General features: G+C 39.9%; 1 protein-coding gene across 2 annotated transcripts in view; it reads right to left on the bottom strand.

Annotated features, from left to right (window-relative positions):
* Positions 1–2,341: 2,341 nt before the first annotated feature.
* Positions 2,342–24,699, bottom strand: part of LOC106881776 (anaphase-promoting complex subunit 5) — a 41,137-nt gene continuing 18,779 nt past the window's right edge. Inside the window, exons 8-19 of one of the 2 annotated variants that reach the window (XR_016238640.1) lie at positions 21,261–21,466; positions 18,899–18,980; positions 17,947–18,021; positions 17,024–17,091; positions 14,443–14,556; positions 12,226–12,349; positions 10,218–10,414; positions 8,837–8,953; positions 6,593–6,740; positions 4,551–4,716; positions 2,785–3,730; positions 2,342–2,664 (exon numbers count right to left, since the gene is read on the bottom strand). Coding sequence is in view for 1 of the 2 variants with exons in the window: in XM_014932281.3 (XP_014787767.1) it covers positions 3,519–3,730; positions 4,551–4,716; positions 6,593–6,740; positions 8,837–8,953; positions 10,218–10,414; positions 12,226–12,349; positions 14,443–14,556; positions 17,024–17,091; positions 17,947–18,021; positions 18,899–18,980; positions 21,261–21,466 (1,509 nt within the window). In the remaining variant the exon portion in view is untranslated. Of the gene's footprint in view, positions 3,731–4,550; positions 4,717–6,592; positions 6,741–8,836; positions 8,954–10,217; positions 10,415–12,225; positions 12,350–14,442; positions 14,557–17,023; positions 17,092–17,946; positions 18,022–18,898; positions 18,981–21,260; positions 21,467–24,699 lie in introns of both variants that reach the window. The other variant, XM_014932281.3, reaches the window with a different exon arrangement.

Below are 24,699 nucleotides of genomic sequence, written 5' to 3'. Positions count from 1 at the left end.
CGTGGAGTTTCATCTTTTTTACATCATGTCTATACCAGTAATTGTAAGTTTTGTACCTAACGACATCATTACTGAAACATGAAATTATTGAATGTAGATCACAATTACACATGTTACAACTAATGAAATATTTCATGTAATATAAGAGAAATGAGTTATAAATTGCTTGGTGTGTGTCATGGCACCATTTTTATGTGTGACAAAAAATATAGAAGTCAAAACTCTTCTATATTTTTGTTAATCAATTGGCCGTAGAAGGACTTTCTAGAGTCATTACATTATTTGACCAACCACCTGTGTTTTTGAACTGTCTTCTCAATCTCTTCTGATGATTGTCCCATGGAGTTTCACCTATTTCACATCACACCTGTATCGGTAGTTGTAAGTTTCATACATAATGACATCATTACTGAAACATGAAATTAATCAACTACGTATATTATAATTAATTAAATATTTTGCGTAATATAAGAGAAAATGAGTTATAAATTGTTTGGTATGTGTTGTGGCGCTTCTTTTTTAGGTGCTTGCTTCCCCTAACTCTAGGAACTGGCTGTGCTTCTAGTTGTCTTCAAGTTTAGGTAAATACTTGGAGTACAGCAGCACCCTCAGTATACATCTTCAAATACATTGTTCCATCAGGCAGTGAAACAACTCTATAAATGATTTCCACCAATGGTAAAAACCCCACACAACAGCACAAGCTTCGTTGAATTAAACAGTGTGACTCCAGCCAGATGTTTCTATCATCCTCACTGCTCATTCTTGCTGTGCCACTTTGCATTCTGAGTTCAGATCTCACCTTGGCTTACTTGGGTGACAAACCATCACTAGGGCTTTATTGTAGAAATCATACACATCCACTCAAAATTTCATTATCTTTAACTACAGAAAGCAGTTTTATACACCAATCTAGCTTTTGGTGAGGAATGTCAGGTTTGAAACAACTTACTGTTGAGATAAGTCAAGATTAGTGAAGCAACAAGACTTGCAGAAAATACCAATTCTGGTTTTCTGATACATGTTTAACATCATTACTAGAATAACCATGAAATTTAATTTCAGAGTTCAAGGGTTAACACCCCCAGCTGGTATTTTTGGTGTCTTTTGTAGGGTTCAGTCAGGCTCTCTGGTTTGCAGGTATTTTCCTTCTCTCCCAGCAGTCTTGGAGGTCCCTCAACCCCTTTAGCATTCAGATTACTCTACCAAATGTAATGCTTATTCGTTCACGTCGTTTTGAATTAATCATGCATTATTTCGTAGCTTCAAGGTTTCAACAATGTTAGTTTATTTTTAAAATGACATTGTAAGGTAGGTGTGAGAGACCAGATCTGGTTGGTTTGAACATAGAACAGGTTCAATATTTAGGCTGGATAAGCCCAGTTTAAAGTATCAAAGAGTCATGAGCACTTCTGTCCTGACTGAAAGGTTAAAAACATTAATGGCCCCCATCATCTGTATATAGCTGCATATATGCTGTAACCAAACATATGACGGGGTGCTGAAAAGTTCCTGGATGTTGTGAAAGGCCTGGTTGGAGGTCCAACCTTCTAAGTTCTTTTACAGGGCTTAGAAAAACTGTAGGACTGCTGCAGTAAGTGTATGAATCTTAGAGAGGAATAAAATCATAATTAACTGAGCCACCTATATTTTCTTTTATCCAGAGCCAGGAACTTTTCAGCACCCTTGAATATATATATATATATATGTGTGTGTATGAGGAGTGCTGAAAAGTTCCCTGCTTTAAGGGTATTATGAAAGGCCTGGTTGGATGCTCAACCTTCCAAGTTCTTTTACAGGGCTTAGAAGAACTGAAGAACCACTGCAATAAGTCTGTGAATCTGAGAGGGGAATATGTTGAATAAAAGGCTTAAGAGTGGTTGTGTGGTAAGTAGCTTGCTTACCAACCACATGGTTCTGGGTTCAGTCCCACTGCGTGGCATCTTTGGCAAGTGTCTTCTACTATAGCCTCGGGCTGACCAAAGCCTTGTGAGTGGATTTGGTAGATGGAAACTGAAAGAAGCCTGTCGTATATATGTATGTATGTATGTGTGTGTGTGTGTGTATATGTTTGTGTGTCTGTGTTTGTCCCCCTAACATCGCTTGACAACCGATGCTGGTGTGTTTACGTCCCCGTAACTTAGCGGTTCAGCTAAAGACACCGATAGAATAAGTACTAGGCTTACAAAGAATAAGTCCTGGGGTCAATTAGCTCGACTAAAAGGCGGTGCTCCAGCATGGCCACAGTCAAATGACTGAAACAAGTAAAAGAGTAACTGATCCTCCTGTATTTTCATTTACCCAAAGCCAAGAAGGACAATTAATTATACACAAAAAACACTTTTTGTAATTAGTATTTATTGAAAAATTACAGTTTAACATTTGCTTATTTAGTTATGTTGAGTTCAATACTTCCTTGGGTTTACTAAGGCACCTCCAGAGAATATCAAGTCTCAGAACCAGTTTGGATATAAGAGGCACCACTGAAGACTTGTTTAACATCTTCATGTTCTGTCCCAAACACAACACAGTTTGATCGAGTTTATCGATCTCTGAGGTGTATTCACAACAGTGAATTTTTTTTTTTTTTAAATTTAGACATAACAGACTAATAAAACACACAATTCACTTACACAGTTGTATGGCTTTACCTACTCATGGTGCCTATTTGCAACTAGGTAGACTGGGACAACCAGCAGGGATGCATATGGCTCATAGTTTATCGCCATTCCCTGCGTTGTGTCTGTGGCCAAGGACACTCAATTCTAAAATGACCCAGTCCACCTAGTTGTAAATAGGTTTCAGAGAAACAAGCGACAACCCTTTGCTGTAGGCAGGGGCAGCAATGTAAGCATTGAACTGATGAGTGTTCTACTGAGCCTGTAATAGCTGGAATCTGGAGAAGACACTAAACCCAGTTCTGTTGGGTTCCTCCTGTGTTGAGTTCTTACATTAGGACTGAAAGGGTCTTCTTCAGTGGCATCCAAATAACCCAACATGAAGACAGGGATTTGAACTGTTGACCTTTCAGTCAGTAGAGCATTGCCTGACTGGCTTCGGTTTTGATATCAGTCAAGATCTGTCAACTTAAAAATAAAATTCAGTGAATCTGTTGAGAGGTTTTCACCTCTGGAGAATGGAAGGAACTTGTATAGGAATCAGGTGGTGTTGTTTCGGACAGCCTCAGCTGCCCAAGATGATGAAGTGTAAGACTGGTAGTGAAGGTGTTAAAGGTTCAAATCATATCACAGCCACTGTATGTGTGTCTGTGTGTATGAACAGATATAAACACACATATACACACATGCATACACATATATACACAAATCTGTATACATACATATATACACAAACACATATGTATACACACATGGTCATAGATATATATATATATACATTACAATGACAAAAAAAAATCTAAGGAACAAACCAATAACAATCCATTATCAAGATGACGGAACCTTTCCAACCAAAGAGAGACAAACAGACAGACGGACAAACAGTGAGTCTGTGTGTCTCTACAACAGTGTGACATCTATTTTCTGGACTGATGGGTAAAGTTGGTCTAGGTGCCGGAACTCCCGAGCGTATCTGTTCCTCTCAGCAGTGTAAGCCAAACTCTCACATATCCGGGACTGGTAATACAGTGCATCCTTCTGCAGCTGGTATGCTTCAACAGTTTGGAAATATTCGATTACTGTGCACATTTGCCGTATGGCTGACATCAGAGCTGGAAATGGAGGAAGAAGAAGAGTTAGATTAAGTCAGGTGAGGCGAGAGAATAAAAGAAGCAGAAATAAGAAAGACTTGGCTTGGCTAGATTAGATATTGCAAATGATAAAAGAGGTGCTAGCAGGCTGTGCGGTAAGAAGTTTGCTTCCCAGCAACATGGCTCCAAGTTCAGTCCCACTGCATCGCACCTTAGGCAAGTGTTTGCTTCTATAGCCTTGGACTGACCAAAACCTTGAGTGGATTTAACAGACAGAAACTGAAAGAAGCCCACTGTATATATATGTATGTGTGCGTGTCTGTTTGTCCCCCACCACTGCTTGAGAACTTTGCATACGACCCATTGCCTCATCATTGTAAGCTTGCCAAAGCTTGCTCAATGTCTCTGTAGCAGACTTCCTAAGATTAATGCAAAATTTCATGTTGGCGCTTTGTTCCTGACCATGACAAAATCGCAGACTACAGCATACATGTGATGACAAGAACACAAATTTCACAACATGCAAAGTAACCACAGCAATGTCACTCAGAACACTGCCTCATGAAGATCACTGCTGTGTGCTGCCACCTGTTGGCACACTACAGAACTAGTCCAGGAACTTTTTGATACCACCCCATATATACATACATACCTATCTATGTGACAGGTTTTCAGACCATTGTGTACTAAAGCCACTGACAAGGCTTTGGTCAGCCTGGGATTACAGAAGACATTTGCCCAAAGAAACCGAATCCAAAACCATGTGGTTGAAGATTTCTTAACCCCATAGCGAATATTAAAAAAAACAGAAGAAACAAACAAATAAACAACAAAATTTTACCTGATTTTATTTCTTTAGGGTCTTCACTCTTTTTAGCAGCTGCCACTGTACATCTTGAGTAACAGTAAAGCATCCGGCCTTTGTCCACTAGAGTGCCATTGGTCAATATATTCATCATTTGCTCCTCGAGAATAGGAATTGCAAGATGAGGCAATCCCATCAAGATCTGTCAATGGAAGACAAAATTACAATCACGACTAGAACTCATTATCATCATTATTTAATGACCATTTTCCATGCTAGCATAGTGTTAGAGAGCAGTCTTTTTCCACTGTTGTATCTGTCTTTGTATAACAGTTGTCAATAGGATGTTTCTTATTTCTTTATTGCCCACAAGGGGCTAAACATAGAGGGGACAAACAAGGACAGACAGAGGGATTAAGTCGATTAGATCGACCCCAGTGTGAAACTGGTACTTAATTTATTGACCCCAAAAGGATGAAAGGCAAAGTCGACCTCGGCAGAATTTGAACTCAGAACATAATGGCAGACGAAATACTGCTAAGCATTTCGCCCGGCGTGCTAACGTTTCTGCCAGCTCACCACTGTCAATAGGATGTTTCTATCTGGCACTGTAAGACCACCCCCGCTAGTCATAGTGTTGTTATCCTCAAATGGTTGGAGTGTTATATTGCCCACTCAGTATCATAGTATAATTACTAGTTCAGTACAGCCACAACTATCAACACAGTCTACATGTACTCACTCAATACTGGCTGTCGTCACCATACTTATAGTGACTGCCTCATTCCACTCTTTGCGTGGGAGGGGTGTACCATTATCACTAATTCCCTACAATGCATAGGTTGGACAGTTTGACAAGAGCTGGTAGGCCAGAGCGCTGCACTACGCTCCAATGTTTAGGTAAGGTTTCTATGGCTGGATGCCCTTCCTAATACAAAACACTTTACAGAGTGACCTTGATGCTTTTTACATATCACCAGTACGGGTGCCTTTTACATGGCACCAGCATGGATACTTGTATGTGGCACCAGCACAGGTGCTTTTTATGTGTGTTGGATCCCACGGAGGCAATGACCAAGACCTTTGGCAGTATGTCATGCTTGAGAAGAAGACCCATCAAGCTGAGTGAAATCGCAATCATGCAGATACTGGTGTCATACAAAATGGCACATAAAATCACCCATTACACTCTTGGAGTGGTTGGCATTAGGAAGGGTGCAGAAAACCATGCAAAATCAGAGGAGTCTGGTGCAGCTTTCCAGCTTACCAGCCCCAGTCAAACCATCCAACCCATGCCAGCATCCATCATTTTAAATCCAGGTTTTGTCCCCGTTAACAAGGGTGGCTGGATCTACCTCGATGCCAAAGCAACTGCCCTCACACCATCTTGCCCAGTTTGGGGCATCCTCCCTTCTCAAGGCACGAACAATGGACACTAAATAATGATGATGATGCATTCTCACATTGACGCTGCTAGAGCACTGATGACATCTGTTTATGTACTGTTTGGCAGTTCAGCGTTCAAAGACATTGGAATAAAATGCTTTACTCAAAGACTAGTAAGGGTTGGCATCAAGACAAGCATTTGGTTGTAGAATGCACTGCCTGAAGAGGACCTCAATCAAGCCAAACCGACATGGAAAAAGCAGGCATAATAATGAAGAAGAAAGTGGTGGTGATGGTGGTGGTAATGTATGTGGCTTGTTTTATCTTTTACTTGTTTCATTCATTGAACTGTGGCCATACTGGGGCACCGCCTTAAAATGTTTTGGTCAAACAAATCAACCCCAGTACATATTTTTAAGTCTGGTATTTATTCTACTGGTCTCTTTTGCCGTGCTTCTAAGTTACAGGGATGTAAACAAACAGACACTGGTTGTGAAGCGGTGGGGGGAGATGAACATACAAACACACACACATACAAATATATACAAGCTATAGTAGAAGACATTTGCTAAAGGTGTCACAAAATGGGACTGAACACCAAATGACATGATTGCAATGTGAGGTTCTTAAGCATACAACTAGGTCTGCCTTTGTGAGAGAGAGAGAGAGAAAGAGACCTTAGAGGACCATACCTGTATTTGTGCCAACTGCATAATGGCCAAACTAAGGATGTACTGGAAATGGTGATCTCTGGCCAATGTGATACAACGCAACACATAAAATATGGCTATACTCAAGTTGCCTGATTTCCGTAGAATATCAGAAAGTTCTAGTAACACCCTGGAAAATAAAAGAAAAATGACAATTATGATGGGGAATGAGGTGGGGTGATGATGGTGGTGGTTTTGATAATGGTTTATGAAGAGTGGTGGTGGTAATAATGGTTTATGATAAAGATAGTCGTGGTGGTGGTGATAATGGTTATGAAGAGAGTGGTGGTGATGAAAAGTGATAGAATCTATCCTACAACTAAACTGCCATCTGTAAAATATTTTGAATGTGTTTTTAAGGGTATTTTGGAGAATTCCAGTGGGATGCACATGGAGGGTAGCAAGGATTGTAGAAAAATGTTGTGTTGAGTCTGGTGGGTGATACAAAATGGATGGTGAAACAATAAGAAATGTGCGCTAAACAACATCAAAAACAAGGAAAGACACTGGATAATGTAGTCCTAGGTGAAGGAGCATAGCTCAGTGGTTAGAGCATCAGGCTCACAATCATGAGGCAGTGAGTTCAATTCTTGGACCAGGCTGTGTGTTGTGTTCTTGAGCAAGACACTTTATTTCACGTTGCTCCAGTTCACTCATCTGTAGAAATGAGTTGTGATGGCACTGATACCAAGCAGTATCAGCCCCTTTGCCTTTCTTTCCCTTGGATAACATCGGTGGCATGGAGAGGGGAGGCTGGTATGCATGGGTAACTGCTGGTCTTCCATAAAACAACCTTGCCTGGACTTGTGCCTCAGAGGGTAACTTTCGAGGTGCAATCCCACGGACATTCATGACCAAAGTGGGCCTTTATACAGACACATGCACACACACACACACATATATATATATATATATGTACATACACACACAGTAATCCCTCACCATATCGTGGTTTATTTATGCTTATGTCGATTCCTCCATGGTGTTTTGCACTTATAATAAAATAAATATATACAATTTATAAAAATAAAAAATATACAGTACAGTACTGTTTCTACTTTGAGGATTTTCACCTATCATGGGGGGGGGGGGGTTGTAACACCTGTGATTATCGAGGGATTAAAGTATATCTATATGTTCATCTGCATATGTGAAGGTGCATGACTAAGTGGTTTGAACATCGGGCTCACAATCATGAGGTAGTGAGTTCAATTCCCAGATTGGGATGTGTGTTGTGTTCTTCAGCAAGACACTTTATTTCACGTTGCTCCAGTTCACTCAGCTGTAGAGATGAGTTACAACATCACTGATGCCGATTGTATCAGCTCCTTTGCCTTTCCCTTGGATAACATCAGTGGTGTGGAGAGGGGAGGCTGGTGTGCATGGACAACTGCTGGTCTTCCATAAACAACCTTGCCCGGACTTGTGCCCAGAAGGGGAACTTTCTAGGTGCAACTCCATGGTCATTCATGACCTTTTATGTAGTCCTAGATACACTATGCCTGAATAATAACACAGGATAATCCCAGTTGAAACAACTTTGATCATTAATCTGCTGGATGCAAGTTGAGAAAGGGAACATTAGATAATGTGATACTAGATACACCATGCCTGAATGAAACACCAAATGGTTTCAGCTAGAATAGATCTGTTCCTAAATTTGCTGGATCAAGGTTGTTGTTGGCACTCTGTCGCTTACGACATCGAGTGTTCCAGTTGATCCAATCAACAGAACAGCCTGCTCATGAAATTAACGTGCAAGTGGCTGAGCACTCCACAGACACGTGTACCTTTAACGTAGTTCTCGGGGATATTCAGCGTGACACAGAATGTGACAAGGTTGACCCTTTGAATTACAGGCACAACAGAAACAGGAAGTAAGAGTGAGAGAAAGTTGTGGTGGAAGAGTACAGCAGGGTTCGCCACCATCCCCTGCCGGAGCCTCGTGGAGCTTTAGGTGTTTTCGCTCAATAAACACTCACAACACCCGGTCTGGGAATCAAAACCGCAAGTCCACTGCCCTAACCACTGGGCCATTGCGCCTCCACTGGATCAAGGTTAACTTAGGGTTAAACAACAAGAAAGGAACGCTCTGGGTAATGTAGTCTTAGATACACCTATGTCTTAATAACAAGAAGGATATCTGGTGATCTGGAACATCTTTGAACAAAGATCTGTTGCATCCAGGCTGACCTAGGGTTAAATTACCACAACTAGATGACTTACCGACATGTATAGAAAGGTGTGGTCTCACTGCTGTTCTTTTCACATTTCTCAAGAAGTTGGTGCATGTGTGTAAGGGCCTGGTTGACCTGGCCCCTTTCTTTTAACAAAATACCACATCTACAGAATGAAAAATACATTAATTAAATATAATCATTGTAAGCGAAAAATATATATAAAATTATAATTTTCTTCAAATTTAATTCACCAAATCTCTTGATTTTGCTTTTGGATTTTACCCTACCAAATTCTGGTGTCACAACCATTTTAAGTACCACATTCAATCTTTTGATTGAATCTATATTATTATAAAATTATATATAAATGAGTAGCATAAGATATGGATTCAGGGAATAATGCAGCTACCACAGTAAGCTCCTCATATGGACTTGGCTAACAGTCCATTACAAAGCAGTATAATGTAAAATGTCCTTGTAACTGAAAAGCCAAGTGATAAAATTATTCTGTGAGGAATACATAAAAATAAAGTTTATGTTTTTCCAATTTGGGTGTGTGTGTGTGACAAAGTGGTGAGAAAGGATCTTCAAATGTTGGGACTCACAGACGAGATGACAAGGGACCAAGACTCCTGGCAGTTTGTTGTGCTTGAAAAGACACGCCAAGTTAAGTAAAAGCGTGGTTGCCCTTGCATACAGGCTTGTTCCTTGCAACCCTCTCCAGCTGAGCATCCCTAATTTAGCAGGCTCGTAAGTGCTGGTACCACAGAAAAAGCTCCCATACCAGTGCTGTGTAAAAGCACCCAGTATACTCCATAAAGTGGTTGACATCAGGAAGGGCATCCAGCCATAGAAACCATGGCAAAACAAACAGGGAGCCTGGGCAGCCCTTCAGCTGCTCAGCTCCTGTCACACCTTCCAACCCATGCCAGCATGGAAAATGGATGTTAAACAATGATGATGAATCATGTGACATCAAGACAAGAAAACACACACATGGAGGGCGAGCTTCTTTCAGTTTTATTTCTTTATTGCCCACAAGGGGCTAAACATAGAGGGGACAAACAAGGACAGACAAACAGATTAAGTCGATTAGATCGACACTAGTGTATAAATGGTACTTAATTTACTGACCTCAAAAGGATGAAAGGTAAAGTCAACCTCAGAACGTAAAGATGAATGAAATACTGCTAAGCATTTCGCCCGGCGTGCTAACGATTCTGCCAGCTCACTGCCTTTTACACCTTTCGGCCTTCTTTCAGTTTCTGCCTACCAAATCCATTCACAAGGTATTAGTCAGCCTGATGCCATAGTAGAAATCATTTGCCCCCAGTGGGACTGAACCTGAAACCATGCGGCAGGAATGCACACTTGTTACCACACAGCCATGCCTGCACCTATAATGATGGTAGATATTGGCTACAAACCTGATATCTGCTTCTGTTTCACACACAGCCTTTAGGTTGACCAACGCCATCTCAGCATCACTCCACTTGTTGCTGTAGACGGCCAACGTAAACTTCATCTCCTGTTCTGTGGCCATCCATATATGGGCATAGGAAGTATTTGCCGGGAATCTCTCTTTGGCACCCTCCACTATCACCATAGCAACATCAATCATACCCTAAAAAAATAACAATAATAATGATAATCCTTTCTACTATAGGCATAAGGCCTAAAATTTTAGAGGAGGGGATAAGTCGACCACGTTAACCCCAGTGCATAACTGGTATTTATTTCATCGACCCCTGAAAGGATGAAAGGCAAAGCTGACCTCAGCAGAATTTGAACTCAGAACGTAAGGATGGATGAAATTCTACTACTACTAATAATAATAATCCTTTCTACTAAAGGCACAAGGCCTGAAAATTTGGGGGAGGGGATAAGTCGATTACATTAACTCCAATGCATAACTGGTACTTATTTCATCGACACTGAAAGGAAGAAAGTCAAAGGCAACCATGGTGGATATTGAACTCAGAATGTAAAGACAGCTGAAACGCCACTAAGCATTTTACCTGGCGTGCTAACGATTCTGCCAGCTCACCACCTTAATAGTAACAATAATAATAATTACGGCTTCAAATTTTTGGCAGATGGTGGTTTCTTTTTGTATCTTACAGACTTTTTTTAAAAATACAATTTAGCTTTTTATGATTTTCTATCGAACAGAGATTACGCACGAAGCTCTGTTTGTCGAGACTCCCGTTACATAAGAGAGAAACGAGGCCAAAGGTGCTTAAATTTCTTCCTGTTTCTTGAGTACCACAGCGATGGATTGACGTCCCGTCCAGCTGCGGGGGGGGGGGGGCATAGAAACCGGGGAACTGGGCCCATGAGCCTGACTAGGTTTTAAAAAGGGCACATAAATAAAAAAATAAATAAATGTAAGCGACTTAACCCCTCCCTATAGGTAAAATAATAATAATAATAATATTATTATTATTATTATTATTATTATTATTATCATTATTATTTTTATTATTATTATTAAGGTAGTAAGCTGGAAGAATTGTTAGCTGAGCAGCAGTTCTTGAGATATCTTGTCCACGGACAAACAAACATGACTGAAAACAATATCTCTGCCTTCGCTAATGTGGAGGTGATAATCCTTTCTATTAAAGGCACAGGGCCTGAAATTTTGGTGGGAGGGGACTAGTCAATCACATCGACCCCAGTATTTCACTGGTACTTAATTTATTGACCCTGAAAGGGTGAAAGGCAAAGTAGACCTCGGCAGAATTTGAACTCAGACCGTAGCAATGGGCGAAATACCGCTAAGTATTTTGTGAAGGGTGCTAACAATTCTGACAGCTCACCAAAGGTAAACCCAAGAAGATATGGATGGAGAGATGGTGAAACATGATCTTCAAATATTGGGCCTCATGGAAGCGATGACAAGTGACCAAAACATTCGATGATATACCATGTTTGAGAAAACTCGTCAAGTCAAGTGAATTGTAGTCATGGCCATTTGCCAACTTAATAATAATTGCATTTGTTTGCCACAGGAGCCTCAAGAAGGGCGAATTACAAAGACAATGGCGAAGGGTTTATGTAAAATATATTATGGAAGTTAATAAAAAGGTGTTGATTCGATACATATTGTATATACTTCATTGATTTTAGCCTCACTGGTGCTGTGATTAATAATGAACATTCTGATCTTAGATTACACACACATGCATAAAAGTGCACACACACACACAAACTCTCATATGTGCAGACACACACACACACACTCACACAGAAACTGTCAAATATGCAGGCACACACATACACATGCTCTCACACATGTATGCTCACACACAGAGGCATACACTCACACACACAAACATACCCATACACACATGCACACTCACAAACAGAGACACCTTCTCACACACACACATGCATGTGTATGGATAATGCTGTAATCAAAGGATTTGGGGTTACCTGATCAAAATGATGCCTGGCCAAGTTACACATGGCAATACAAACTGATTCTTCATTTCGATAGATTCCTGCATCTGACGTGTCTAGATGGAGGATCAATTGGCTGATAAGGGAACAATTTTCTCTGCAAAGACAACCAGAAGGGAATTTCTTACCAAAGACACAAAGACATAAATATTTTAAATGGGGTCAGAGATGAGCAAAGTTATATTCATTTCCTTTTTACTTGTTTCGGTCATTAGATTGTGGCCATGCTGGGGCATCACCTTGAAGGGTTTTAGTCAAAACAAATCAACCCCTTTTTAACCATTTAGCATTGTTTACTCTTGGAGTGGTGGGCATTGGGAAGGGCATCCAACTGATAGAAACCATACCAAATCAGGCAGGATTCTGGTGCAGACCCCTCAGCTTACCAGTGCTGGTCAAACTGTCCAACCCATGCCAGCATGGACAACAGACATTAAATGATGATGATGATTACTCCGTCAAATTTAATGCTTGTTTTTGCTTTGAAATAATCATGGATTATCTCATAGCTCTGGGATTTCGATGATGTAATTGGTGCCACGTTAAAAGCACCCAGTACACTATATGAAGTGGCTGGTGTTAGGAAGGGCATCCAGCTATAAAAAATCTATACCAGAACAGACAATGGAGCCTGGTGCAGCTCCTGGCCTTACCTACTCCAGTCAAACCGTCCAACCCATGTCAGCATGGAAAACAGATGTTCACTGATGATGATGATGATGATGATGGTTTATTTTCCAAATACCTTTGTTGGGAAGGTGTGAGAGGCTTGATCTGGATGGTTTCAACATAAGATTTGTAGAAATATTTGGACCGTATACGGCTGGTTTGAATGTTAAAGGGTTGGTACTTGTTCTATTGATCTTTTTTGGCAAACTGCTAAGTTGCACAGATGCTAACAAATCAACACCAGTTGTCAAGCAGTGGTGGTGGTGGTGGTGGGGACAACAAGAAAGCCAAAGACACACACACACACACGTACTTATAGCTGAATCTACACGGGAATTAAAGAGGAAATTCTGAGCAAGGAAGAAAAGCCTAGAATTGGGAGGCTTTCATATAAACTTAGCAAAGACGAAGGTTTCATCAAGTAGAAAAGAAGGAATCTGAAGTGCCAGGCGCCTTTAGGGAAATGACTTCACTGAATATGCAAAAAAGGAGAAGGTATTCACTCCAAATGCTGAACCCAATGTAAGCTATGGACACAGAAGCAGAATCACAGGCCGACCAGCAGAGACCACAAGCGGCATTGTGATGGATGCATTGGAGCATCATTTAACCACTTCAAGTCAGTGAGTGAAGTAAGATAATACCTATATTAACCCTCTAGCATTTAAACTGGCCATATCCAGCCAAAATAATCTGCCTGTTTTATCTTCACACTGGCCAGATCCAGCCTCTCACACCAACCCTACAACCTCGTTCTAAAAATAAACAATGACGTCATTGTAATCTCAAAGCCACAAAGTAAAGCATGTCTAAACAATGTCAATGTGACTAAATAAGCATTAGATTTGACAGAGAAATCTGAATGTTAAAGGATTAAAATGCAAAAAAACTTAATATAAGTATGGTTAAGAAATTCCCTTTGTAAACCACATGGTTTCAGGTTCAGTCCCACTGCACAGTACTTTGGGCAAGTGTCTTCTCTCTTATAGCCCCCAGGCCAGTCAATGCCTTGTAAGTAAATTTTGCAAACAGAAACTGTGTAGAAGCCTCATGTGTGTAGGTGGGTGTATGGGAGGCGGGATGTCTGTGTCTGTCCCATTACTGCATGACAACCGGTGTTGGTTTGTTTACATCACCATACCCTAGTAGCTGGGCAAAATAGATCAAGAGAATTAAGTACCAGACTTCAAAACGAAAAATTAGTACTAGGATCGATTTATGCAGCTCTACAATGTGACGCCCCAGTATGTCCGCAGTCCAATGATTGAAACAAGGTGAAAAGTAACCAAACACATGTTTCTATGTGTTGTAAGAGGTGACTAAAATAGCAGGAGACAAGAAGGTCCTTTGCTGGTATAACCCTGTTTTAAAAAAGGCAACCATGACAACAAAAAATGATGACAAGAATATGATGACATGAAGCTCCCAAGATTTACTCCTGGTTTAGAAAGGGAAAACGGACTTAAGAAGTCTGATGATGAAATGAGCAAAAAGAATAAATAAAACAAAGGAATGTCTTACCTCTTGCCATAGGTGTGCCAGAGAGCAGCAATCTGTGCAAGGCTGATGCAGGCAAACTCCCCATGAGAGAACTGACTACTCAGGACATTGTTGGATAACATGCTTTCAATGACACTGGAAATGTAATCAAAGAAAAGAAACAGGTGCAAACAGTGTAGTAAGCAAAATCCATATACACACACACACACAGACACAAACACACAGACACAAACACATGTACAAATAAGGAGGGATATCACAGAAAGACAAAATGGACTACGCTGAACAAGAGAGCATGTGAGATACAGAGTTACTGAAGAGGTCACAGGATGTATGACGAAACGAGCTTTGACAAAGAAACTAAAATAATAATAATAATAAAAATAATAATAATAATAATACTAATGGTTTTAAATTTTGCCACAAGGGCAGCAATTTTAGGGGAGGAGAGGAGTCAATGTAGTTGACTCCAGTGTTCGACTGCCACTTATTTTATCGACCCCCAAAAGGATGAAAAGCAAAGTTGACCTCGGCAGAATTTGAACTCAGAACGTAAAGATGGACGAAAAGCTGCTAAGCGTTCCAGCCGGTGTGCTAACAATTCTGCCAGCTCGCCACCTATATAATAATAATAATAATAATAATGCTGAAGTGAAGACCATATATAGTGTGTGTGTGTTTAATTAACAAAATATGGTCATCCCCAAGTATAACAATAAAATTATTTAATTAAGCAAAAAAAAGTTTACGTTACACAAACCATGTAACAAAGTCTCATCTTTTTTCTGCGATTCAGTCAATGACACAATTCCACTGCAGCTCTTCCATTTCTTTAAAAAATGGTTAAAATCACATTTCCACAATCTAAGCGTTTCCATTTTAACAGAGGGACAACAGGGATTGTTCAGGATATAACGTTAAAATTCATTGGTAGTGGTGCCCCAGTTCAGGAATTCCAGGGTTTTGACAAGTATGGAACCACCTCTTAGCCACTATGATTCTTAGGTCCACTTTGTTACAGAGTAGTAGCATCTAGCAGTGTAATTAGCATACTACACATGCCTACCTATGCATGTGAAGACTGAATCCAGAAGGCTCAGCAGAAGAAACTCTCATGGTTCAACAGAACAGAAGTAGCTGCAGCAATGCACTGTGGTAGGAAGTTGGCTTCCCAACCACGTGGTTCCGGGTTCAGTTCCACTGCGTGACACCTTGGGTAAGTGTCCTCTGCTATAGTCTCAGGCCAAAAAGATTGTTGGAATAAGTACTTGACTTAAAATAAGTCCTGGGGATGATTTGTTCAACTAAAACCCTTCTAAAGGTGGTGCTCCAGCATGGCCACAGTCAAAATGACTGAAACAAGAAAAAAAAAGAATATACACACATATGTAATACATATGCTTCGTATTTACTGTATAACAATGCTGCAATTTTGATAAAGTATAACTAATTACAAAAACTGTATCTGTCCCATCACACTTGCCTAATTAATCTCTAATTCATACTATAATAAAGAATGTAATTTGCTAGACAGAAGCTGTGTGGAATCCCTCAGTTTAACATCAACATCACTGCTGCCATTACCAGGGGTCACTCTTTTGCAACCACAAGGTCCAGTTCTTGTTGCAGTGTGGTGGCGTGTATGCCTCACTGACCTGAGAACCAAGTGGAGCACAAAGCTCCTGGCAGGGCATCCTATGCTGGAGAAGTCAAAGGATAGGGGCCAAACTGATAAGGACTACCTCTTCCCAGGGGGTAAAAAAAAGGGCTTGCATAGGGCCAACTACCCCTACATAGAGACAAGTAACGTCACAGAAACTATGATGATGATCATCATCATCCTCAACATCGTATAACATCCACTTTCCATGTTGGCATGGGTTGGATGGTTTGACATGGGGCTGGTCAGCAGGGAGCTGTCCAGACTCCAACTGTCTGTTGTGGCATGGTTTCTATGACTGGATGCCCTTCCTAATGCCAACCACTTTACAGAGTGTGTCAGGTATTTTCTACGTGCCACCGGCATGGTTGCATTCATGTGGCACCAGCACAAGTGCTTTTTAAGTGGCATCAACACATGAAAGGACAAACCTCTATGTATGGGAGACAACGATTTTACTTAGCTTGGCACATCTTATCAAGTACAGCAAATCACCACATCTCCTGGTCCCCAGTCATTTCCTCAATGAGGCCCAGCATCCAATGATCCTTTCTCACCACTTCGTCCTACATCTTCCTGGGTCTACTCCTTCTACAGGTATCCTCCACATTCAGAACCAACAAGATCTGACGAATGTAGGAAAGACAGTCCAGAGTTGAGAATGGTGGAGAGAGATCATCAATGGCTCATGCTCTGTAGAAAGCAAAGGGCTTAAGTGAATGAAAGTTCTCTATTGCAAGCATTCATGCCACATCTCTGATCTGAATCTAAAGTCCTCCTTTCTACTCATCAGACTCGTGAACACAGCCCTTCCTCTTCTCTAAGCCAAAGAAATTCTAGAAAAAAGAAACTGAAGTGGAAATTGAGATTTTGTCAGGTTGAAATGGTCACACATTTCAACTCTGTAACTTTGTGACCGAATTTAAAAGTAACCCTACTTACTTGGCTGGTTTCATTTTAGCAAATGCATTGTACTTAGCAAGGGACTGGATATTCAACAATGCCAAAGCCTGAATAAAAAAAGAGCATAAGACACGATTCCATGACAAAAACGTTAACCATCATCAACAGATAAAAGTGAATACAAAGAAATACGATTAAAGATTGTTGCTTCTTATTATTTTCTTTATTTTTCAATAGATTAACAATGGTTTGGCAACAGCTAAACAAGAAGAGCTAACTGTTGAGATATTTATGTAAGTATCAGAAATCCTAAGTGGCATGGCTGTGTGGTATAAAGCTTACTTCTCAACCACATGGTTCCGGGTTCAGTCCCACAGCAGGGCACCTTGGGCAAGTGTCTTCTACTATAGCCTCAGGCCAACCAGAGCCTTGTGAGTGGATTTGGTTGGTAAGACGGAAACTGAAAGAAGCTCATTGTATATGTATACACATGCACGTTTGTGAGCGTCTTTATGTTTGTGTAAGTCTCCCACCACTGCTTTCCAACCGGTGTTGGTTCGTTTAAGTCCTAATAACCTAGCGGTCTGGCAAAAGAGACTGATAAAATAAGTACTAGGCATAAAAAAAAAAAAATTACTGGAGTCGATTCAGTCGACAAAAAAAATTCTTCAAGGTGGTGCCCCAGCATGGCCACAATCTAATGACTGAAACAAGTAAAAGACACAAGAGACAATTCAAGAGGAAAAAGTAACATTAATAGTACAACTAGGTGAACGAAAACTATGTATAAGGGCTGTCCCCTTTTAAGTCCATAGGGGTTGCCTGATAATTGATAGCAGTTCTTCATGTCAGTGTGGTAAACAGACATATGACAATGATGGTCATGATGACAAACAGTGATGACAATGATGATAATGGCAACAATGATGATGATGATGTAGATTTTATATTTCAATACTTACTGGGAGAGAGATTTGTCTCTTCATAAGTTTTGCTGTTTCAGCACTTCCCTCATCTCCAAGACGATGCAGCCAAACCTGGAGAAAAATGGATTGAAAGCAGTGAATGAGCGAAAGTTTAATTAATTAAGCTTATAATCGTACTTGGAGAGGCCACAAGACAAGGCATGTTGGGGGGGGGGGAGGTGACATCTTTTCTACTCTAGGGGAGAGGGGTGCTGTCAATTAGATTATCCCCAGTACGCAACTGGTACTTAATTTATTGACCCCCTGGATAAAAAGCATAGTCGACCTCGGCGGAATTTGAACTCAGAACGTAAAGACAGAAAAAATAGTGCTAAGCATTTCGTCCAGCGTGCTAACATTTGTTATTTCTTAATTGCCCACAAGGAGCTACACACAGAGGGGACAAACAAGGACAGACAAAGGGATTCAGTTGATTACATCGACCTCCAGTGCGTAACTGGTACTTAATTTATTGACCCCGAAAGGATGAAAGGCAAAGTCGATCTCGGCGGAATTTGAACTCAGAACGTAGCGGCAGACGAAATACCGCTAAGTATTTTGCCTGATGTGCTAACGATTCTGCCAGCTCACCGCCTTAGGAGGTGACATAATGTAAAAGAAAGAAAGAGAGAGAGAGAATCAATTAGAACAAGCAGGGAGAAAGAGACAGGTTGATGACAAAGAAGAGAGAATAAGGGAGAAAGACAAATGGAAAGAAATAGAGAAAGAGACAACAGACAACAGCAGAGAGCGAGAGCATAGTGACAGCCAGAGAGAGAGAGAGATAGAGAGAGAGGAAGGTGAGAGACAGGTGAAAAGAGAGAGAGGGAGGATAGTGACAGACAGGTGCTCAGGTTGATGACAAAGAGGAGAGAAGGAGGGAAGAAAGAGAATAAGGGAGAAAAAGAATAAGGAAGCTAGAAAATGCCAAACTGTATATTGTTCTTACCAAAGCATGCTGGAGACATAAGTGATCGTTATTTTCCTGAGCCATACGAATGGCTTCTCGCAATGCTGCGATAGCTTGTTCTCTGAAAAACGGATGGAAGTTGGTTTAATGGTTGTTAAACAGGAAATAAAAAATGGTTGGTTGGTTGACTAATTTGTTAGTTACATACGTACATAATACATGCATACGTACACACACACACACACATACATACAGTGCAACCTCAATTTATGAACAATTTTCCAAATACAAAACATCTTGGGTGACAAACAGTGTTTCAAGTAATGAACACACAAGCTGGGAGTATAAGCGGGAGAGCTGTTTAGCTTTCACTCAGAGCATATCCCTGCTCGAATCTAACATTTCTCATCTTGAATTAAATTCATAAGCCAAGGTTCAACTGTATGAATGTTGTTGTCAAAAGCAGGATACGTGAATCATACGAAGTCACATGAAAATCGAAATGCCCAGGTAGCTAATAATCTTGAACCCCAACTGCCTCTTACAACTTGTGTTATATGTCACAAAAACTTATAAGACAGTATCTGGGCTAAAAAGACATATGCTGGCGCAAAGAAACATTCCTTCAGAATCAGATTCCGAAGGGCAAAGATGCAGAAGAAACTTTAATAATATCTGTTGCTTGTGTTTTAAACCCTATCGGTCAGCAGCTGGTCTTAAAAGTCATCTGAGGGCTCATCAACAGAGGGATGGTGCTATGTGACGGGGTGTGGGGTGTGTTGCTGAGACAGCTATCATCTGTCAAGATGAAGCAATCATCATCGTTTAACATCTGCCTTCCTGCTGGCATGGGTTGGACAGTTTGACAGTAGCTGACCAGGCAGAAGACTATACCAAACTTCTGTGTCTGTTTTGGCAAGGGTTTTACAGCTGGATGCTGCCCTTCCTAACACCAGCCATCCAGCAGAGTGGCATCAGCACAGGTGAGGTCAGTTTTGCTATGGTTTTTACAGCTGGATGTCCTTCCAAATGCCAACCACTTCACAGTGTGGACTGGGTGCTTTTTAAGTGGCACCAGCTCTGGCAGGGGAGAGGGCATTGGAGGAGGTGATCTTGTGCCAGATGACCAAAAGGTTAGAGTGTGATAGAGGGGCAGACCAGTGTGAGAGAGAAAAATAGAGAGTTAACAAGCATGAGGACAGAAACAGGTGTACTGCTCTAAAGGAGATACCTGGTTATCCAGCCAGAGGGAAGAGCAAGGAGAGAGAGAGAGAGAGAGAGTGATCAAGAATAAGGGCAGAAACAGGTGTGCTGCGGTAGAAGAGATACACTGTGTGTGTGTGTGTGTATGTATGCATGTATGTATGTATCTTTTGCTAGCTTCAGTCACCAGACTCAAAAAACTGTGTGCAGGGGATGATTGTTTCGCACTGCTCCAGCATGACTGCATATTTACTTGATTTTTCTTTCCTCCCAATATAAACAAAACACAAAGTCTAACAGATGCACCATGTATTAGCACACCTTTGATGCAGGTCTGAGGAAATGCCACTCATAAATTTTCACTTTAAACTTTTGCATAAACTGGCAATGAAAGCAGTGCTGGTACAGAAACACTTGTGAGGAAATGTCCCTTTAATGTTTAACCCTTTAGTTTTCAGATTACTCTGTCAAATCTAATGCTTATTTATTCACATTGTTTTGAATTAATCCTGCTTTATCTCATAGCATTTAAGATTTCAATGACGTGATTGTTTATTTTCACAATGACATTGTGAGGTAGATATGAGAGACCAGATCTGGCCAGTTTGAACATAAAATGGGTAGATTATATTGGTCGAATATAGCCAGATTAAATGCTAAAGGGTAAAAACTACAAATATTACATAAGCTTTTGCGTGAACTGGCAATAAAAGCAGTGGTGGAACAGAAACACTTGTAACTGGTCAATAACGACATGCTAAAGTTTTTCTTTGTCTTATTAATTGCATTGTGTGTGTGTGTGTATGTGTGTGTATGTATTTGTCCTCATTGCACTACTCGACAACTTGTATTATTTTGTTCATGTTCCCATAACTTCACAGTTCAGCAAAAGAGTCCAAGATAACAAGTACCAGACTCACATGTGGTCTAGTGATTAACATTTCTGCCTTTCACCCAGGGGGGTGAGGAGAGGAGGTTCAATTCCAGGCACGGGAACACATATTTTGTCCAACCCATGCCAGCTTGGAAAAATGGGTGTAGAATGACAATGACGATGACTTTAGCAATAAGTTCTGAAGTTGATCTATTCAAACAAACCCTTCAAAGCTGTGTCACAGCATGGCTGCAGTCCAATGACTGAAACAAGTACAAGATAAAACAAATTCAAGGTCTTAACTGAAAAATCAATGAGACTTACTTGTGTCCAAAACTAAAGTGCAAAGCTGCAAGATTCAGTGCAGCATAACGACGGTTGCTGTCGTCAATATTCTCTTTAGTTTTGAACTGCTGGACATTGCTTTGGTCCACTGACGGCAGGACATATCGGTCAAAATAGTGATAGAGGTTGTGAGAAGCTGTGCAGAATTCCTTGACACGGATGTTGTTTAAGTAACTCAAGAAGTGCTGAGGATGAAGAAGAAAAGAATCAAAGGTCATGACCTTCACCAAAACCTCAACAGAAACACAGATAAATGAATGAAGGTGCATCTATTCTTGATAACAGCCGAACCAAAGCTAAACAACAACATGGGAGCGTTAATTAAATCTTTAATAATCCCTGCATTAAATATGTTAACACAAACACAGTACGTGTAGGTTATGGTTATGTGGTAAGAAGTTTGCTTCCCAACCACATGGTTCTGGGTTCAATCCCACTGCAGGGCAATTGGCAAGTGTCTTCTACTATAGTCTCAGGCCACCAAAGCCTTGTGAGTGGATTTGGTAGACAGAAACTGAAAGAAGCCCATCACATATATATATATATATATATATATATATATATATATATATACTCTTTACGCTTACTCAGTCTTTTGACTGTGGCCATGCTGGAGCACCGCCTTTAGTCGAGCAAATCGACCCCAGGACTTATTCTTTAGAAGCCTAGTACTTATTCTATCGGTCTCTTTTGCCGAACCGCTAAGTTACGGGGACATAAACACACCAGCAACGGGCGTCAAGCGATGTTGGGGGGACAAACACAGACACACAAACACACACATATATATATGTATATATATATATATATATATATATATATATATATATATATATATATATATATATATACATATATACGACGGGCTTCTTTCAGTTTCCGTCTACCAAATCTGCTGACAAGGCTTTGGTCAGCCCGAGGCTATAGTAGAAGACACTTGCCCAAGATGCCACGCAGTGGGACTGAACCCGGGACCATGTGGTTGGTAAGCAAGCTACTTACCACACAGCCACTCCTATGCCTATATATATATATATATATATATGGGGGAGGGTATTTATATATATATATATATATATATATATATATATATACTAGCAGAAATACCCGGCGTTGCTCGTGTTACATGCAATTGAAAAATTAGACTTTTCTGTTATATTTTCTCTAATGAACTGGAATACCTATAATTCAAATTTCATCAAAATTGCAGATGAGGGCTCTTTCCCCCTGTACACACCCTAAAAAATTCTAATCATGACACATGTATCCCATACTACTGATCTTTATGTGCAGAATCCAAAATTCCAGTCTTATGGAACCTGTTAAAAGGATTTTGCTCCTGAAAAATGGATATCATGGAGCTCTAAAATGTGGGAGTTAAGCCCCTATTGGGGGTGCGTGTCTTAATGTAAATCAGAGAAGTTGAATTGTTGAGAATCTTTTTAACTTGGGTCTTATATGTATTGTTCGAATTTCTTTGAAATAGGAAATATGTGTATGTTCACTGGGTTTGTAAAAGAGAGAAAAGCTACAGGAAACCAAAAGACGAATGATTACAATAAGCAGTCAGCTACCCTAGCCTAGTCGTTACTACTCCCCAATGTAGGATTCTTCACTATACAGGTGACAGGCACAGCCGTAAGATGCATTACGGATCTATAGCAATTGGAAGGGTGTGACACAACTCAAACATTAACAACTATGTGACGTGAGGGCTAAAGAGAAAAGAAAGTGTCACCTCTGGAGTTTGCAAATAACCACTATACTGAGAGGTAACTGGACAGAATAAATTTACAATCTATAAATGTCTTTCAATAACCAGTCACTCATCTGGGAAGGTCTTGAAATCAATGTTACCAATCGAGGGACACTATGTGTGACCCAGTGATAATACACACATAATATATGTATATTATATATATATGTATGTATGTATATAGGTATGAATGTATGTATGTATGAGATAATAGTTTCACTTTAATAGTTTCAGTATTAAAGTGAAAATATCTGACATTACAATAGAGAGATGTTGTTTCACTTTTGACACATAATACTGAAATAGTGGAGGAGATATGATATTGCTCTGGGCTCACACTAGGCAAGAAGTTATAAATTTTTTTAGCCTATGACACTACATGGACCCTAAGTAAGGCATGTGTAAAATTTGAATGAAATTGGTTGTGTAGTTCTCAAGTTTTAGGGATTCACACAGACAGACACACATTATCATCTTTATATATATATAGATATATATACATAATATATATATATATATATATTATATATATGTATGTATGTATATAGGGAGAATTCACAAAAAAACAACAGATGAAGACAGGTGGTGTAGAAAACAAACAGATGTATTAGTATAATGCTCGGGAATTGAAAAAGTCTTTAACATTTCGAGCCTACGCTCTTCCACAGAAAGGAACACAGAAAGAAACAAGGAGAGAAAAAAAATGTGTGTAGTGGTTAGCGATTTATCATGGCGATTATATGTATGTATATAGGTATGTATGCCTGTATATATGTGAGATAATAGTTTCACTTTAATAGCTTCAGTATTAAAGTGAAGCTATTAAAGTGAAAATATCTGACATTACAATAGAGAGATGTTATTGTTTCATTTTTGACACATAATACTGAAATAGTGGAGCAGATGTGATATTGATCTGTGCTTGCACTAGGCAAGAAGTTAAACATTTTTTGGCCTATGACACTACATGGACCCTAAGTAAGGCATGTGTAAAATTTGAATGAAATTGGTTGCGTAGTTCTCAAGTTTTAGGGATTTACACAGACACACATTCTCATCTTTATATATACAGATATATATACATAATATATATATCTATACTATATATAAAACAGAGATGTGTGTGTAATCGCTTATCACGTGAAAACGGCTTCACCATTTACTTCCATACTTGTGATGCATGAATAATTTGACCTCGGATAAATGTTACGCTCTTCATTTGATTTTTTTTATCTCTAATTAAAAATAAATAATATTGCTTTATATTTAAGATTCACTTCTTTAAAAAGGTTTCTCAATGTCAACTTCCGGTACGGACATGACAAAAACGGCGACGTCTCTCACTCTCTACTTTTAATGTTCGCTTTCTGTAAACAACTACGATCAATTACTAAAACACATATTTACGAACTTCATAAATTTAAATATTCCGTACAAGATAGTTTTTAACATGCTTTTATTTATACGATTTTTGGGCGTTCCATGTTCATCTCATTCATTCTTTGCAATGTTCTCTCTCTCTCATTCACACACTCCCGGTTTGATTTCGTTCCAAACTCGCACACTTCGTTAATTTCTGTAAATAAATTTTTTATTATTTTTTTTATTTTGGCACGCCGTGTTCAGCTCTATGTATTCGTAGTGAGTCACACACGCACATGT

This window comes from Octopus bimaculoides, chromosome 27, assembly GCF_046866305.1.
Source record: "Octopus bimaculoides isolate indiv1 chromosome 27, ASM4686630v1, whole genome shotgun sequence".
Classification (NCBI taxonomy): Eukaryota; Metazoa; Mollusca; class Cephalopoda; order Octopoda; family Octopodidae; genus Octopus; species Octopus bimaculoides.
Note: the sequence above shows the minus strand (reverse complement) of the source record. Positions and strands in the feature narration are given on the sequence as shown.